Source organism: Lissotriton vulgaris, chromosome 3_1 (assembly GCF_964263255.1).
Source record: "Lissotriton vulgaris chromosome 3_1, aLisVul1.2, whole genome shotgun sequence".
Lineage (NCBI taxonomy): Eukaryota > Metazoa > Chordata > Amphibia > Caudata > Salamandridae > Lissotriton > Lissotriton vulgaris.
The window spans coordinates 1,840,512,421-1,840,531,624 of record NC_141689.1 but is presented as its reverse complement, the minus strand read 5'-3'; the positions used below and the strand labels follow the sequence as shown (position 1 = coordinate 1,840,531,624).

The 19,204-nt window shown below is 46.4% G+C and overlaps 2 protein-coding genes across 5 annotated transcripts in view; both read left to right on the top strand.

Annotated features, from left to right (window-relative positions):
• The window catches only part of SH3D19 (SH3 domain containing 19), a 571,044-nt gene that overhangs the window by 68,437 nt on the left and 483,403 nt on the right, over positions 1-19,204 (top strand). The window lies entirely within an intron of this gene.
• Positions 8,626-9,855, top strand: LOC147728521 (syncytin-1-like). The gene has a single exon (XM_086962775.1). The coding sequence runs from the start codon at positions 8,626-8,628 to the stop codon at positions 9,853-9,855; it is 1,230 nt and encodes a 409-aa protein (XP_086818901.1).

Genomic DNA, 19,204 nt, shown 5'->3' with positions numbered 1-19,204 from the left:
CTTACATTTAAAGAATTTAATTATTACAAAAGAACAAAGTTTAAGGTTTTTGTAGCAGCCAAATCGGTATGGTCTATGGTTCGGAAAAAAATTAAGCTAGGACGGATGAGCTCCTATACAACTCTATATAAAAACGAGCTCCTCCCTGAAGTGTTTCATGATCAAGTCATGAAAAGATGGGATAGCTCTGGGGTCCGTACTATAGGAGACATTATAGATGATACGGGCATAATCTCATTTGAAAGGGCATGCCAATTATACAAGCTAGATCGAAGAGACTTTTTTAAATTCTTATAGATTAGATCAGTAATACAAAGTAAATTGCCCAGGGGAGATAACTTTAAAAGAGAGGATCTGATGGAATCTATTCAAAATGAGAAGGGCTGCTCAATCTCACAATTATATGGGGTGTTCAGTGAATGCAATGAAGACGATAGGATTAACGTTTTTGATAAATGGAGGACGAAGCTAAATCTAGTGGGAAATGAGGGGGAAAAAATCGCTGCAGCTTGCTGATTCTACTGTCAAAGTTGCTAATCTACAAGCACAATGTTATAAAACTTTTTATGAATTATACTACACGCCGCATAAAATAGCACAATGGGGGGAATAAGTGGAATATCCTGTCCCAGATGTCAAAGCACACAAGCTGACACTATTCATATGTTCTCAGCATGTCCAAAATTAAATCCTTTTAAAAAGGCGATCGAAATATTTTTTAGGGATGAATTAAGGATATCAATTAGCTTAACAAATGAGATTATGATCTTGGGTGTAGGGAGAGACGGGCAGGATATCCCCCATCAAGAATTTATATATATTGCAATGGCCATATCCCGACTCTGCATAGCAACCCTGTGGAAGGATCCTAATCCCCCGTCATTTAACCAATGGCTTATAAAAATGTTATCAATGTATACACTGGAGAAATCATTGTATGAAAAAAAAGGTTGCAAAGCGATGCAATTAGGTAAACGGATCTGGGCACCGGTAGAGCATTGGAAATTAAGAATAGAGGGGTAATCTATTCTAAAATATTATAATAATTTGTACTTTTAGTTTTTCGTTCTCATGAATTTCAGCTCATTTGTGTAAAAATTTACATGACCTGGGAATTTTTTTTTAAATTAAAGAAAAAAAAAGAATTCTCAATGATGCATATCTGCTAAATGGAATGTGTATATGGAACGAAATAATTGGTTGAAACCGTGTGGAATTGTATTTTCTGATGATGAATAATAAAAAATGTTTTAATAAAAAAAAAAAGAGAAGGAGCGTCCTGGCTCGACCCTTGCGAATCTTGTGAAGGCGCGCCGGAACACCACCCAACCTATACAGCTGACTACTGAAGAGGGAGAGACTATTGAGGACACTGACGTTGTGGCAGAACAATTCCGACTGTTTCATGTCGATCTATACAAAGCTCAGTCTCACTCTGCATCCTCAGACATGCAAGAGTATCTAGAATACATCATGCTACTGTGAAACCTGAATCTGCTAAGTTGCCATGTGCCCCACCATCTTTGTGAGTACAGCGTCTATTTCACCTCTGTCCCACTGATCACGTACAGGTCGACCTGCACTCGAGCTGACCTTTTCCCCGCACCCATGCTAAAATGTTTCAGGAATGTTGAGATGGCAGATGACCTCCCCGGGTGTTCCATTCCTGTTCAAACTACACAGCAAGAGGCAGATGATGTCCCAAAGGGCAGGTGATCTCTATCTCCATCCCGCAAGCTATATGAACTTTCTGCGTTCCTTCTCTGCGAAGGGAGTCTCCACGGCCTATAAAGGATGCTGCGTGCTCTTTGCAATTCGAACAGTCTCCCATTACCTACTCCAGTGGGTCACGGACGGAGCATGCGAAGAATGTTGAAGCAAGATGAAGAAACGGCGTTGACTTGTCTGTTCATCGAGAGTGAGGAATCCAGGATGACGCCCAGGTTCCGTGCGTGGTCCGTCGGGATGGGTGCTTTTCCAAGGGCTTCTGGCCACCAAGAGTCGTCCCAGGCGGAGGGGGAGGTACCTAAGATGAGGACTTCTGTTTTGTCTGAGTTCAGTTTCAGACAGCTGTGCTTCATCCATTCGGCTACTTCTTTCATTCCTTCGTGTAGGTTGGTTTTGGCCGTGTTAGGGTCTCTGGTGAGTGATAGGATCAGTTGAGTGTCGTCGGCGTAGGAGATGATGTTGAGGTTATGTTGGCGTGCGATGGCCGCGAGGGGGCTCATGTAAACGTTGAAGAGGGTGGGACTGAGTGAGGACCCTTGAGGTACGCCGCAGATGACTTCAGTAGCCTCTGACTTGAATGGTGGAAGGCGGACTCTCTGGGTTCTTCCGGAGAGGAACGAGGTGATCCATTCCAGTGCTTTTCCTTGGATTCCGATGTTTTTGAGGCGCTGTAGAAGGGTGCTATGGCAGACTGTGTCGAAGGCTGCGGAGAGGTCGAGGAGGATGAGGGCGACTGTGTCTCCATTGTCCAGTAGAGTTCGAATGTCGTCTGTTGCTGCGATGAGGGCGGTTTCGGTGCTGTGCTTGGCTCGGAAGCCGGACTGTGAGGAGTCGAGGGATTTGTTGGTTTCGAGGAATGCGGCGAGTTGGTTGTTGACAGCTTTCTCGATGACTTTGGCCGGGAATGGAAGGAGTGAGATAGGGCGATAGTTTTTTAGTTCGGTGGGGTCAGCTGTGGGTTTCTTCAGGAGGGCGCGGAGTTCGGCATGTTTCCAGCTTTCCGGGAAGGTTGCGGAGTTGAGGGAGCAGTTGATGACGTCTTGGAGGTGCTGTGCAATAATGGAGTCTGCTTTGTTAAAGATGTAGTGAGGGCAAGGGTCTGTGGGGGATCCTGAGTGGATAGAGTTCATCAGACGGATGGTGTCCTCAGTGGAGATTGGCATCCAGTCATTGAGGATGTTCAGGGGGGGTGGGGGTCCTGCGGGGGGGTGGGTGGGTTGGTCTTTGGGTCGGTTGTCGAAGCTGTTGTGGATGTCTGCAATTTTGTTGTGGAAGAATGAGACTAGGGAGTCGCAGAGGGCTTGAGAGGGGGTGATGTCGTTGGAGTTTGCTGAGGGGTTGGTAAATTCCTTGACGATGTTGAATAATTCCTTGCTGTTGTGGGCGTTGTTATCTAGACGGTCCTTGAAGGCTGCTTTCTTGGCATTTCGGATTAGTTGGTGGTGTATGCGGGTAGTGTTTTTGAAGGCGTCCTTGGTGCTGGTGGTTGGGTCTTTTTTCCAGGCCTTCTCGAGGGAGCGACAGAGTTTCTTGGATTTCTTAAGGTCATCGTTGAACCAGGAGGCCTTCTTGCTGCCTAGTTTGATTTGTCGTTTTTTCAGTGGTGCTAGGATGTCGGCGCTGTTGGATAACCATTGGGTGAGGTTGGTGGCTGCTTGGTCTGGGTTTGAGGAGTGGGCGGGGGGCTTTTGAAGAAGCGATGAGGAGATCTGGTCGATGGTGATTTTGTTCCAGTTTCTTTGCAGAGTGGGTTGGGGGTGGTTGTTGGATGTAGGCTTGTTGTAGGAGAAGTGAACGCAACTGTGGTCTGTCCAAAGGAGAGCTGTGGTGTGGCTGAAGGAAACATGCTTGCTGGAGGTGAAGATGGGGTCGAGTGTGTGACCTGCGATGTGGGTGGGGGTAGTGACAAGTTGTTTAAGTCCGAGGTTTGCGAGGTTGTCCAAAAGGGTGGTGGTGTTGCGGTCGTTGTTCTTTTCAAGGTGAAAGTGGAAGTCTCCCAAAAGGATGTAGTCCTCGGAGGGGAGCGCGTGTGGAGTGATGAAGTCCGTGATGTCTTCACTAAATTGTGCGCGGGGTCCTGGTGGTCTGTAAAGGAGGGTGCCTCTGAGTGTGGTCTTGGGGTCGATGTGGATCTGGAAGTGAAGGTGTTCAGAGTTGGCGAGATTGACGTCTGAGCTGGTTGAGATGCGGATCGATTTCTTATGGACGATAGCGATGCCTCCTCCTGTGTGGCCGGTACGGTCCTTGCGAATGATCTTATAGCCTTCCGGGATGGCAATGGTAATGTCTGGGGCTGAAGAGGCATTCATCCATGTTTCTGTTAGGAAGGCGACGTCCGGAGAGAGGGTGTCGAGTAGATTCCAGAGGTCAATGGCGTGTCTGTGGACCGAGCGGGTGTTGAGCAGGATGCAGTGTAGGTGGTTGGGATCGGATATCTGTTGTGTGTTCGTGGATGAGGAGTTGTTCTTGGTGCCGTCGAACTTGCAGGAGTAGCAGGAAAAGGGTCCATGGGTGTGTCCAGGAGCAGCTTGGACGCAGTTGAGGGAGCGGCCGGGGTTGAGGGCTAGGAGGGTGGTGGCATCGTAAGTAAGTAAAACACCTTATGGGCAACTTATGATACTGATGTTGGTACTATCCAGATGCCACCAGTTCACATCACTGTCAGGGAAGGTGCACACTTACCTAGATTACCACAGTATAAAATATCTAAAGAAGGAGAGCTCGCACTACAAAAAATTGTAACAGACCTCATTCAGGCTGGCGTGGTGGAACAGGTTCCGTCCAACATCTGAACAGTCCCATTTTGCCGGTATTAAAACGATCAGCTATACACCGAAAGGTGTACAGACTTGTGATTGACTTGCGGGCCATTAATAAGATAGTAGTACCACAATTTCCGGTAGTTTCAGCCATAACTACTAATCTCACCATGATTCCACATACAGCTAAAGCCTTTACAGTAATCGATTTGAAAAACACATTCTTTTCCATCCCCATTCATGAAGACTCACGTTTTCTTTTTGGCTTCCCCCCTAATGAACAGATTGTATAGATTCTGTCGTGCCGCTCAGGGGTATACAGAAAGTTCAAGCATTTACAGCCAAGTATTGAAAAAACAACTTGACCAGGTCCATCTCCCAGAGGGAGTGGCTCTTATTCAATATGTAGATGACATTTTGTTAGCAGCAGATACTACCCAATTGGCTCGACAGGCATCATTACTGAACCTCAAATTCCTTGCTGAACATGGCCACAAGGTATCCAAAGACACATTGCAGTATTGTAGAAAACAGGTGACTTACTTAGGTCACCTGTTGTCTAAGGAGGGACACACTCTTACACCAGACAGGATTCAGACTATTTTGAACTTCCCTACTCCAACCACCCAAAGAGATGTGAGAGCACTAATAGGTCTCACCTCCTGCTGTAGACAGTGGGTCCCAAATGTTTCACTCATTATCAAGCCACTTATTTCCCTGATGACTAAAGTTGTTTCTGATCCTATTCCCTGGACATCACAGCATGCAGAAGCATTCATGACCCTACAACAGGCTCTGTGTTCAGCCCCAGTCTTAGGTACACAGGATTATCAAAAACCATTTTTTCTCTTTTTACACGAACGGTCAGGTTGTGCCCTCTCACTTCTCTGTCAAATGCATGGTACACACAAACGACCCTGTGCCTATTTTTCTGCTGTTTTGGATCCAGTTGCCCAAGCTTTGCCTACCTGTCTGCGCGCTGTAGAAGCGGCTGCTGTGGCAGTGCGCCAGACAGAGGGTATAGTTCTAGGGTCCCCATTAACAGTTCTGGTACCACATGCCATTGATATTCTGTTGAATAAAACCAAAACCCAACACCTTACTAGTGCCCGACTGTATGGATACGAACTCACCCTGTTAAATCCGCACATAACTATTCAACGCTGTACCACTCTGAATCCCGCTACACTCTTACCCCTACCTGATACCGACCACCTCACTCAGCCACCCATCATGATTGCGTATTCCAAACAGAAGCAGAAACCAAGGGAAGGGTGGACCTTAAAGACACAGCCTTACCAGATGCAAAGGGCAACCTGTGGGTAGACTGTTCTTGCCTGAAACTCCCGAATGGCACCCCATCTGCAGCCTATTCTGTCACAACAGCACTTATAGTAGTTGAAACTGCCTGAATATTACAGAAATCAGCCCAAGCGGCAGAGATAACAGCACTTACGCGCGCTTGCATCATCAGTTCAGGCATGACTGTAAACATCCCTTTTGGGGTAGTACACAATTTGGAAAGAAAGAGGGTTTCTCACTTCTCATGGGATGCCTATACAACATGGTGAATTGGTTAATGCCCTTTTGGAAGCCATCACTCTCCCTGCTAAGTTACCGGTGATCAAATGCGCGGCACACAAGAAAGTTATTGACAAAGTAGGACAGGGGAACGCTCTGGCCAACAGCACAACCAGGAACACAGCCTTAGGAATAATACCTGCACCAATGTACGTCCCAAAATCACAAGCTGAGAAATGGCATCATGCCAGACAATGGATTATTGATATACAAGAATCTGCTGCTGTAGAAGAAAAAGAACAGTGGAAAACAGATGGTATGTTAGATGAGGAGGGATGTTGGAGATCTCAGGATACTCTTAGGTGGAAACTACCAACAGCATATGTTATTCCCTTACTTACGATGACACACTTACCTGCACACATTGGGTCCCAAGCCATGTATACTATGCTCAAGGAAGTACCGTATTTTCCGGCGTATAAGACGACCCGGCGTATAAGACGACCCCCTACTTTCATTGACAAAATGTAGGTTTCATGCTATATTCGCCGTATAAGACGACCCCCACTTCCTAACGTCCTACAGTCCCCTTTCTATCTCCATGGACTGAGGAGATCATGTGGTACTGACGCTCCTCTCCTTCCGATGAGCGTAAGAATTATGGAAGGAGAGAGAGATCAGCACATGTGGAGGAGCGCCTCGTCTGCCTGGGGATGTGCAGCTGCAGTCTAGGTAGGGCTCACGGCGCCATTTGTTTGCTTTTGATAATTGCGCAGTGTTTGAGTTGCCTCTGGCTGGCGACGGGCTGATATCGTAACTGTACCGGTAATTTATTTTCAAGACCGCTTTCAGTGCCTGGCGACGGGCTGATATCGTGTTGTTGCACAGTGCCACCATCGCCTACGTTCTTCGTTGTTGTGCTGGAGTTCCCTAAGCGCCACCATTTTCAATTGAGAAGCGGTCTGACACCTTCGGGTGAAGTCCGCGCTATGTGAAACAAACCGCCAATTTTTGTACCCGGAGTATAAGACGACCCCCGACTTCCCAGAAAATTTTAAGGGGTTAAAAAGTCGTCTTATACGCCGGAAAATACGGTATGGGACCATCCCAAATTGAGACCCCTGGCCGAGCGATTTGTCAAGCACTGTCTGACCTGTTTAAGATACAATGTGGGAAAGGGAAAAAAGGTTCTGATAGCAGGATTTGCACTGCCCTCTGCCCCTTTCGAAGTCCTCCAGATGGATTATATCCAAATGAACAGAGTTAACAGCTACAAGTATGTCTTGGTGGTGGTCTGTGCATTCAGTAAATGGGTAGAAGCATATCCCACCAAGTATAATACTGCCATTAGTACATCTAAAGTACTCCTGAAGGTATTCTTTCCCTGGTATGTCCTTTGTAGATTGATGCAAAGTGATTGAGGATCATATTTTATCAGCCAGACAGTCAAGCATCTTATAGGGACTGGGGGTCAAACAAAAATTCCACGCTGCATTTCACCCCCAGGCAGCAGGATTAGTGGAACGTTATAATGGAATCTTGAAGGAGAAATTAGCTAAGATAACAACTGAGACAGGATTGAATTGGGTAAATGCTCTACCTCTAGCTCTGCTGTCTATACGATCAGTCCCACATTCTAAGTCACACCTTACGCCCTACGAGACAGTTTTTGGTAGACCTATGAATATTTGGAATGCCCCATCTCCGAAATCCCAGACTGACCTTCCCCAGGAAGTGTTGACTGATTATCGGTATGAACTCACTAAAACAATGTCTTTACTCCATGAACAGGTACGGGCATCCGTCACAGACAGATCTCAGAGCCCTGGCCATGATATCAAACCCGGAGACTTCATCCTGGTTAAGAACTTTGCATGCACCCAGTCTCTGCAGCCTCGCTAGAAAGGTCCCTTGCAGGTGCTGCTGGGGACCAGAACGGCCTTACGAGTAGAGGGAAAGAAATCCTGGGTGCATGCCTCCCACTGCAGAAAAGTGGATCCCATTACTCAAGACAACTTGAAAGTACACAAAGAAGTTCTGACCCACAACAGACCAATAGACTGTGACTCAGATTTTGAACCTGAACTAGAACTTTGTGAGAAGGTAACAGACGGATACTGCCTTCGATCCAAGGCTAAGCTGAAGAACCAGCCCAGCTCCAAGGGCCGTTAGTACTCCATTGTCCATTGCTGCAGGGCGGTAGTAAAACTTGACTAAGGGTCCTGGGTACCCCTAGTAGTGGGTTACTGGGGCAAATATTGGTCAGTGAAGCATTAACTATCGGCGGCTATTAGGGACATTGCAGTACTCTCGGGACGCTTGTAGAGCGATCATGGCTGGAGGTTACGATAATGTGGGTCCAATGTCCCCAAAACCCGGATATGTCACGATCCGTCCTATTCATGAGTACTAAAGACTATGCACCTCCTTGAACAATGATTACCAACAAGGGCCATCATCCAGGTCTGCCAATGTTCCCCCCGATGAAGAAAACAGTCAACGACACGGGAACTGTATGAATCCAGAGGCCACATGCACCCGTGGTACTACTCCCACGCCGAAGAAAGCTAGAATGAGAGTTTACAGTACCCGGACAATAGTACTGATTGTCCTGACTATGCTAGCTGTTCTGTGTAGTGTAGTGTTCTGGATTATTGAAGAAACCGCTCCAGCCCATCACACTGTCCTGCCTCACACCCCACAACCATCTGAAGTTCCTGAACATTCGTATGTTCCGTGGCAGGGTTCCCACTTCAACAGACATTCTGAATTCAGTAATAATACTTTCATCCAAATGCTGCACCAGTTTAATCAAGTTGCGAGTGCAACTGACTGTTATGTTTGTGGACTTCTACCTCATGCAACTCAACACACTGTACAGTTCCTAGTGTTCCCTGCCTCGTCTGCTTATACTTGCACTCTGGTGTACAACCTGACAAACGTCTTTCCCTCACTTGACGATGCGGGTAACCTTACCACATTCCAGCCCTTTCTTTGGACATTCCATGCCCATAACAATACCATCTGTAATGCCTCTGACTCAGCACCAATGCGTAGCATCATGCCCACCCCATGCGAGGTACGTGGGGTTACACTTTCGTTACCACCTAAAACAGTTGCCATTTCTGTCACGCCACGCCCTGGTACATTATGTCTGCAAGGCCGAGGAAAAACACAGGTAGGAGTCAGTCTATGCAATACTACAATGACTTATGACAATTTCACCCCACATCTCCGCCTTCCTACAGGATTGCATTTTGTGTGTGGAAACAAAGCTTACACGTGGTTACCTCCCGACTGGAGTGGTACATGCTACATAGCTCTCCTATTACCACCCGCTTTCAACAGAGACAATATTTACCACTGCCAAAGAAGACAATTGCCACCAGATATGGACCAGACAGACACCACAGGTCAACAGTTCTATGATGGTATGAAAGGACTGTTGCTGTACTGGGGTCCTATGTCCGACAGCCTCCAAATCAGAAGACTAACCAGAGTCCTTGAAGCAACAATTAATGTGCCTGCAGGAATACTGACCAACTACTCTGCCGAACTTGATGCCACCCGCATGGTTGCCCTCCTAAATCGTATGGTGCTAGACGTCACCTTAGCAGATAGGGGAGGAGCCTGCCGCATCATCGGCCCAAGCTGTTGTGTGTATATTCCTGATTCGTCACCGTCAGTATGTGATGCTATTTCCAAACTTCATCGAGTTGCCTCCGAAATCCACCAAGAAACTAAAACTCCCTGGTCTTGGAGCTCTGGATTCTGGCAACTACTCGTCTCCTGGGGTTGGAAAATGATAACAATCTTACTGATTCCGCTAGCACTCCTGTTCTTCTGATGTCTGTGCATCCACTGTGGCCTCGCACTCTGATCTATCTGTACTATCAGATGTATACCACCTACCACGCCGCCTCAACGGACCAAAGATAGTAAAATACTGTATCAACAAACTGTAGACGAGCTTATGCGGATCGATATTGACTGAGGTGTTGCCCATGGCAAAAGGAGGGACTGTGAAACTTGAATCTGCTAAGTTGCCATGTGCCCCACCATCTTTGTGACTACAGCCATCATTTCACCTCTGTCCCACTGACCACATACAGATCGACCTGCACTCGAGCTGGCCTTTTCCCCGCACCCATGCTAAAATGTTTCAGGAATGTTGAGATGGCAGATGACCTCGCCCGGGGGTTCCATTCCTGTTCAAACTACACTGCAAGAGGCAGGTGATGTACCTAAGGCTTAGACTGCCCCATTCCAGCATCAAGCTCTGTGACAAAGGGCAGGTGATCTGTATCTCCATCCCGCAAGCTATATGAACTTTCTGCGTTCCTTTGCTGCGAAGGGAGTGTCCATGTCCTGCTGCGTGCTCCTTGCAATTTGAACAGTCTCCCATTACCTACCTCCAGTGGGTCACGGATACTTTTCCATCTCTAGAGATTCCTGTATCAGATTAATAAATCTGTGTTTCTTCACTCCCATTGGTGTGGTCTCCCATTTTTTAACGTACTTGGAGGAAGCTGTGGACTTGGGTGTTTCCTGCACCGATGGGTGGTCTGCTTCGAAGACCCCCGGTTCTACACTACCCTGGTTGTTGGACTCCCACAGAGAGTACTTGATGCGTCCTCTTGAAGCGTGGGAGATACATTTGGCCCTGTTTACTATGTGATCGGGCAGCGCACCGGGGTAAGATGGGCTCACTGTGGGACTCTATAAGGAATTCAAATAACTCCTAACCCCACATCTACTTACTTTGTTCGAGGAAATGGCCGAAGAGGGCTCTATGCCACCCTCAATGAGAGAGGCGCTCCTGGTTGTTCTCCTGAAGCCCGGGAAACCCCCACAACACTTCTCCTCTTATCGACCACTTTCACTATTGAACATGGACACGAAAACCTTCGCTAAAATACGATCAAATAGACTAAGCCCCCTAATGCCAGTCCTTGTGGGGGCGGAACAGGCCGGCTTCATACCAGGACGTACACTCACACTCAACTTATGCACAGTTTTTGGAACCATTCAACATACCAAACCATACACTGAGGACTTCGATTCTGTGAAGTGGCATTTTGTTATTGACCCTGGAGAAAATGGGGTTGGGGGAGTTTTCTTACGCCTGATCAGCATATTATACATGGACCCGGTGGCCCGAGTGTGGGTGGGAGATACGGACACTGCCCCCCTGAAGATATCCAGAGGCACTAGACAGGGGTGCCCGCCAATGTTCCCTCTAATTTGTTTCCTCTGTAAGCGGCAGTATAAGGTCTGTGCACTGCAACTAAGGCTATGTGCACCGGGAACCAGACCGCGCGTGTGGGTGCAGCACCAAATGTCACTCAAAACTTTTACTTAAAAAAGTGAAAAGAGAGTGCATTTCCACACATGTAGCGCCAGATGAAGTGTCTTAAGGCAGGTTTTCAATTTAGAAATGCACGCAATGACATGAATTGGTTACACAGGCAAGTACACTTTGGGTTGAAAAAAGCACAGGGCTCCAATGGTGGTACCGTAATACGATTTTACTAAAGATCCTCAACTCGAGCACTGTTCATAGGGTGGGGAATGTTGGGAGCCTATAAAAGATCACATATATACACAATTACATAACATATTTACAATTTGATGTGCAAGCTACGGAGTAATGTCTGGCTTTCCTGTCAGAGATAGTTTGTCACCAGTCCAAAAACAAGCCCCCTACAGCAAGTCGTCGTAACAACTTCTGGGTCAAAGTAACTTGTGGTAAAGTCGCAGTTGGGGTAGTGAATGCTTTGCAAAGGCTGGTCGTTGTTGAGACTGCGAGGTAAAGGAGGTTTTCCGTGACTAGTATTTCTGCTGGAGAGAGTTGTTTGTCTAGTTGCAGTTTTGACTCATCATAAAATAGTACAGAGGGTTAATATGGCTGTTACCAAAATGTGTATGAATTGTCAAAGAGCTGCTTGCAAACTGCATGGTATAGGTTAACACCTTGGCTGCTAGGTGTTTTCCCCCCCTGTGCTGGCACTCATTTATTCCCATTGTTCATGACGAGCTCAGCTCGTCATCAGCACAGCTCAACCGTGCATCATGACGAGCTGAGCTCGTCATCAGCATCGAAAGGGTTAAAGAGTTATGTTTTTCCCCTATCTTTCACTATACTCATGATGGTAAAAAGGGTTAGTTTGGTTAGAAATGCATTCTTATTATTAAAGACAACCCTAACCACTCCAGTACGTTTTAAACCCTAGACTTCTCCTGCAACCACTGGCTCAAATTAAGCACTAGCAACACATTCTGTTGCCTTCTGCTAGGGCTCTAATTGAGTTTCAGGTCAGGACTTTGAGGTATGAGTTCTGGCCTCAGCATTCAACCCCTTTATGAAAGTATAGCGGTTGGCACAAGCCACGATCCAAACCACCAGCTGCACAGGATTTAGGGAAAAACAGAAAAACAATTCACATAGATGATTTTATAGCTCCCAATCCAAACTACAAGTAATGTTTGTATTTACCCGTGTATATATTGCAGGACAAATATGTGATAGTATTTTCAACAGCACATTTTATTTGTTCTTAAAAAATTAACATATGTGCTTTTTTAAATTAGATTAATATATTGAACCACGTTCTGCCTGTAAAGCTAATAAAGACAGCATCTGCTTTACATCTACTTCATTTAAATAACAACTGTCCTGTGTTTTCATTTTTTCTTTGTTTTGGGGTTGAAACATAGAAGACCAAAATATTCTGATTTAAATATCCTTTACCTTTTGGAAAATGGTACAAATGGCTCATGCCTTTGCGTCCTCAAATATGGAAGGCCTCAAGTTATCTCTATTTCAAACATAAGACAATAAGCAGCAAGAGCCTAGCGCCAATAATGGTCTCTCTCTCTCTTCTTTTGTTACCTGCTTGCGATGGGTGATAGCTGGTCACTGCAGGGTAATGACACAGGTATGGCTGGTGCCATAATTAATCCATGCAGGGCAGGAGAGTTTCGGCCTATCATTGGAGAGGGTGAGGCACAGAATATTTAAAGAATTACAAAAATAAATCACCATAAAAAAGAGACACATGGAAGAGGGCACAATAAAACGAGTATGAATAAAAGTAATAGATGGTGTAGAAGCACGAGAGTACAGGTAGCCTAAAAATGAATGTGTCCGTCTCTAATGCAATGGTGCTTATATAAAGCACTCTCATACCTTTGGATCGAGTTAGCGCTATATAAAACTGCCAAAAAAATTAACAGAACTCTGGCCATAGCAAGGATTTCAAACTAGCTTTGTTCGGCATTGAATATTTCCATGGTCTGAACAGTGACTCATTTGTAAAAATAGAATTGCCAGGGCCTAAGCCATGATGGTGCTCACAAAAGTCCCTACACTGGAAGTTAAAGAGCATCTCACCTTTCATATTTTACTCAAGGGTAAAAAGACACTGCTTCTTTAGCACTATTGTGAAATTCACCTCTTTCCTATTATCTGGTAAAAAGAGAATGCCTTCGTAGCACGATTGTGAAATTTACCTCTTTTATATCCCCTGCAACCTGGCTCTGTAGAACCCGTCACGCTGATCTGACTTCGAAGAGGTGAATTTCGTGTTAATGATTCAGAAGCATGCTTTCTTCCTGGTGATTGCAGCATAAAAGGTGAGGCGCTCATTTAACTTCCGGAGCGTCATGGAACCAGCCTGCACCTGACTTAAAATAGTTTGCTTTCAACTAAAAGAAAAAAAAAAGTTTCTTTCACCTAGGCATCCTCTCTTTCCGTTGAATAAAAATGAAAGGGGAGATGCTAATTTGATCACATTATGTGGTCCTTGTACAGCACCTCAATCTCTATTTGCTCAGCTCCCTTCCCAGAATACACCTAATTTTACCTTCCTGTTGGAGGCGTGCTAGTGGCAGACACTCCACTCACCAGAGCAAGTCATCTGGAGGCTCCAGGCCACATTACACTAAAGTGCAGCCAGGAGCGAGTAGGCGGGGGCTCTCACTTTGTAGCATATTGGGGCAGATTTATGTTAACTGGCGCATCCCCAGGGATGCGCCTGTTAACATGCGCCACAGTGCGCCACAGCTCCGCCAGCCATGGTGCGCCGCATTTATAATGCGGCGCACCATGGTGCAAAAACGGCACAGATGCGTGACGCATCTGTGCCGGAAATGTGGCGCATTGCTGGAGTTGCGACGCAAGCGCGACGCAGCTCCAGCAAGGCTCGGGGGTGCCCTATTTTAACAATGCTGCGTCAAGACCTACGCCTGCTTCAAGCAGGCGCAGGCTTTTGACGCAGCATTGGCTTAAAAGTGACTGAGTGAAATCTCATAGATTTCACTCAGCCACTTTTGCGAGGCGCACCTGCCCCGGAACGCCCACCCTGCGCCGGAACGCCCACAAGCGGCGCAGGGCTTTACAACGTGACGCATCTGCCTAGATGCGTCACGTTGTAAATCGTTCGTAGGGATGCGCCACGTTTACGCCGCCTTGCGTGACGCAACAGCGGCGTAAACGTGGCGCAAGGGCCTCATAAATCTGCCCCCAAGTGTTTAACGTTACACAGGCCCACAATCAGCTCCACAGCCCGCACTAATAAAAGAAATGCAGTCTCAAACATGACGTGTGCTTAAGTCGTGCTTGTTGACTTTCTGTATTCCTTTTCCTAATAGTGCACAGCTGCGGGGTTTTGAAATAGTATTTATGTTAATTGCAGCGCCCGTGTGCTCCGCAATTAACATGAATACTATTTCAAAGGTCTAGCCCAGCAACAGCGCACTCTCAAGAAAAGAAATACAGAAAGGTAACTGACACGACGTTTGTTTTCAGAATCCTGAAAGCACACGTCATGCTTTAGATTTGCTGCATTAATTTTCCTAATAGTGCGCGGCTGTGGGGCTGATGTGGGCCTTTGAGATAGTATTCATGTTAATTGCAGCATACAATAGCGCTGCAATTAACAGGAATACTATCTCAAAGGCCCACATCAGCCCCACAGCCATGCACTATTAGGAAAATTAATGCAGCAAGTGAATGCCAGTCCTCCCTAACCCCACAGGCGGTAAGGGAGACAGTAACCTGCCACTCCTTCATGTTACCATTGTCTCTTCCTGCCTCCCGCAACCAGGAAATGACCGTATTTTGCACCGCTCGTGTTTTAAAATCGGCGGTGCAAACGGTCTCGCAGGGATGCAGTGTGTGCGCTAAATCCAGGACACTGCACGCTCCGGGTAACCATTGGGAACAGTGGTGCCCGATATCCCCGCTACTATACGCGCTAGTGGCGGAGCCGCTGGCCTGTGCAATGCGTGAATACCATAGCCACAGGGGGATCCTGTTTCCAGAGTACAATCTCATTATTTCTGCATACACGGACGATACCCTACTTTATATTCGTGATCCAGCCCAAAATTGTGTTCCCTGTCCCGCGCCAGGTGGTTAGATTTGGCAAATTTTCAGGGTTGAAAATGAACTGGGAGAAGTCTGTCATATTTCCTCTCACCCCAGTGACGCATCCTGAGGAATTAGACTTTCCCCTACAATGGTCCACGTACCCAGTACGCTACTTGGGTATTCTGATCCACACGGACCCTGAGCTAGTGTTCAGAGAAAATTATGGCTGTGCTATCATTAAGCTTGAGGAAGATATCAAGAGGTGGATCCGCCTTCCCCTCTCCGTCTTGGGTAGAATATCGCTCATGAAAATGGTGGTTCTCCCCAGATTTTTATTTTTGTTCCTCAACATTCCGATGATATTGCCTGCACATTTTTTCAAATCTCTATGGACGCTGCTGATTAGGTTGGCTTCGGCTGACAAAGTGCCGCGGGCGAGCTGGAATTCCCTAGTTTTACCATATTCTATGGGAGTACTTGGGACCCTGACCTCGATCTATACTATCGGGCAGCCCAGGCCTCGCACGCATATTACTGGTTACATCAATAGCCATCCCCTCCACACCTGCGTATAGAGCGACTGTCACAAGCCCCCGCCTACTTGGCGACAGCATTGTTCCACACACCGTGCCGCACCACCGGGGTCCTGGACCCGATTAACGCCACCACACATGCTTGGCCTAACCTTCTTAACCGGCAAGCAATGTTTGTTTATGTTTAGGCACTTTATATAGCGAGCAAATACCCTGGGCAATTTCAATACTGTATTCCTCTATCACCCCTATTGCTTGGTGTGAATGGCTCCCGACTCTCACTGCCCCAGAAATGATCACAGCACTGCATTCCCTGGGACTAGATACTATTGGCAATTGTTTTGAGGACGGGGTGGGTAGAGACGGTGACAGTTTGTTATTAGTCGAACCCTCACCACCAGTTTTAAACACTTTTCACTATTTCAGGGCCCTCAGTGCACTGTGAGAGTTGCTTGGGGAGGACTTACAGGAACCCCCTGAAGTACACTCCTTAACTGTTTTATTACGAGCAAGCTCCCCGGAGAGACTGGTATCCCAAATATACTCTAGACACAGGAACTGCTGCAATACCATTACGTCAAAGCTAGGCTTGAGTGGCAGACGGACTTAAAGCTTAATATAGATGATTGTATGTGGAAGTACTGCTGCGAGGCCACCAAGCACATTTCTCTTAATGGCCGGCACTACCTCATACAATTCAAATTCCTTAACTGGACTTATCATTCACCTGTGCGGTTGCTCAGATTTGGGCTCCATGAAACGGCAGACTGTGAGAGATGTGGGAGGAGTGAAGCCGACTTTATACACCTTGCATGGTTGTGCCCCGCTATTGCGACCTTTTGGCTACAGGTTTTTGCCGCAATAAGTGCAGTCACACAGGAAGCGTTCAGCCCTGACCCGTTGCTAGCTATTCCAAAAAATTGCAGAAACCTATCAGACACCTAGTTGATATGGCCTTATTAGTTGCTAAGCACGTCCTCGCAATGCGCTGGTCCCGCGGCCAACCTCCCACCTTAGCGCAGTGGTCTAGAGACCTGATGTATTGTAACACTCAAACAGAAGTGTATAGTGAACTGTTACCACCCCGCAACCGGCCAAAATACTTTTGGAGTCTGTACACTACTTATATGGCGTCTCGATCTCGAGCGTTTCCTCCTCCACCTACCTCCATAGAGAGGTCGTGATGGCTTGAATGATCTCTGCTGGTATTGGAGCACCTGGGGCGAGCCTATGACTCAAACTTGGTGTGATGTGTCCTCCATATTTAAGTGTCTCTATTATTTTTCTCTGGTCAAAGCTATTTGATACTGTTAAGTGTATAGTCTTGGATTTTATTCAATTGCTTGCCATTATTTTATAGTTTTAATTTTACTTTGTAACTTTGTATTTACTTTGTAATTTTGTATGATTTCACACTCCATGATTTTCGGTATATTGTTTGTATTTATGATTTATTTGTGTTGTATTAACCCCTTCCCTGCTGCCGTCGGCGTTGGCCGTCGCGAGCACTACCTTTGTAGTGTTGCACACGTCCAACGGCCGATGCGGCCCCACCTCTGCACGGAAACGCCCGCGCTTTTCCTTTTTTATTAACCCGTTAACCGCGGCGGCTAACCTCAAGGACCAGTTAGTCCATACACGTCCACGTAATAAAGAACCTAGACAGGTGGGCAGATTGTGGGACTTGCCGCCTGTCCAGGGCCACCATCCATGCGGGGCGTGTTCTGTTTGTCCCCAAACCTGCAAATCAACTAGCATAGACATTGGGACAAACAGACCGTGGACTCAAACTAGGTTCACTAATTGCAATAGCAGTAACCTCATTTACTTGATTACATGCCCTTGCCAACTTCGGTATGTCGGCATGACGACGAGGAAAGTGAGGACAAGGATACAAGAGCATAAGAGCACAGTGCGATGTCGCAAACAAGCAACCCGCCTCACTGCACATTTCTTGGATGTGGGACATGGCCCTGATGAGTTTCACTGGACCGTCTTGGAACAACCACTAATTCCTCAGCACTGCCCCGACGTCGGTCGTTTTCTCTTCAAGATTGAACAAAAGTGGGTGTATAGACTGAATAGCGATAAGGCGGGGCTGAATGAGCCAATACCATGGATGTCCCTCTAATCTGTTGATCGCACTCACTGAGCTAACATATAGCCCTGACACTTAGTTACGTGCTGCTCCTTTAACTTACTATAAGGCTCCCACTTAATTAATTTTCAATATTTTCTCCAGTGTACATTAAAATGACCATCGATATGATTATTAGCAATACACAGGAGATCTCTTGTATTGTGCTTTTGGTGTAGAAATACTATGCAGATATTGATAACAACTTCCCATGACTTCTAGCTGTCTTGAGCTTTACAAACAACACTGGCATTTCATGCTTTGGCCTCCTTAATCTACTTGAGTAATTGTGGTTTCTTCATTGACCATTAGGCAAAATAATAGAAAACAGCCATGAATTGCGTGCATTTCGGCCAGTTAATTTTCGTAATTTTCGAATTCCAGGCTGTGTGATATTACAAAATAATTACTGAGCATGTGTATTTTGGCCAGATAACCTTTGTAGTTCGAGCTTGAGGTAATTATAAGACACAAAATGAGCCGTAGCGCTTTACTTTTGAACTAACTACATATTTTCATGCCCTGAACTAAATTTCCCGACATGCCAATTAATCACGTGAACGCTGCCGATCACGTGATTGTACATTGGAAACAACCGCATAAACGCGGTGTTTGCTCGAGCGCCGGTGCCTCCCCAGACAGCACAGACGACTGTCGGGAGACATCGACGGCCAGGTAGGGCTGGCATTGCTTGCATAAGCGTGGTTGGTGAGCATGACGGTTTTTCCAGCTTAGCGCATGCTTATCTTTTTTCAACAGCATAGCGCGTAGCGCTTACACGGTGGGCTCGATGCTTGGGACACGCTAAGCTGTGTCCGGGTTTGTACAAAAAACATGAAGGGGCACTTACAATTAATAACAGCCTGGCGCAAGTCTATGCTTTTAACATCACAGCGCAAGCATTTGAATGCTCGAGACTGTTAAAACGAGCACGACATAAATGGTGCAGTGCGTATTTACCACCTTAAACAGCACAAGATAATTTAAATGAATGAAACTTTGAACATAAAGGGCAGGAACTTCACGCTCATGCAATTGTTGTGCCTGTGATACACGATAGATTGCATGTCATGTACAAGATCGTTTCCTGGCAATCTGTTCGGGATATCTTTGATTTGCAAATAGTTATAACATACTGGTTCCTATCTGAGTC

What these genes read in the sequence shown, in the direction of transcription:
- LOC147728521 (XM_086962775.1), top strand. Translation starts at nt 8,626, where the DNA reads ATGCTAGCTGTTCTGTGTAGTGTAGTGTTCTGGATTATTGAAGAAACC.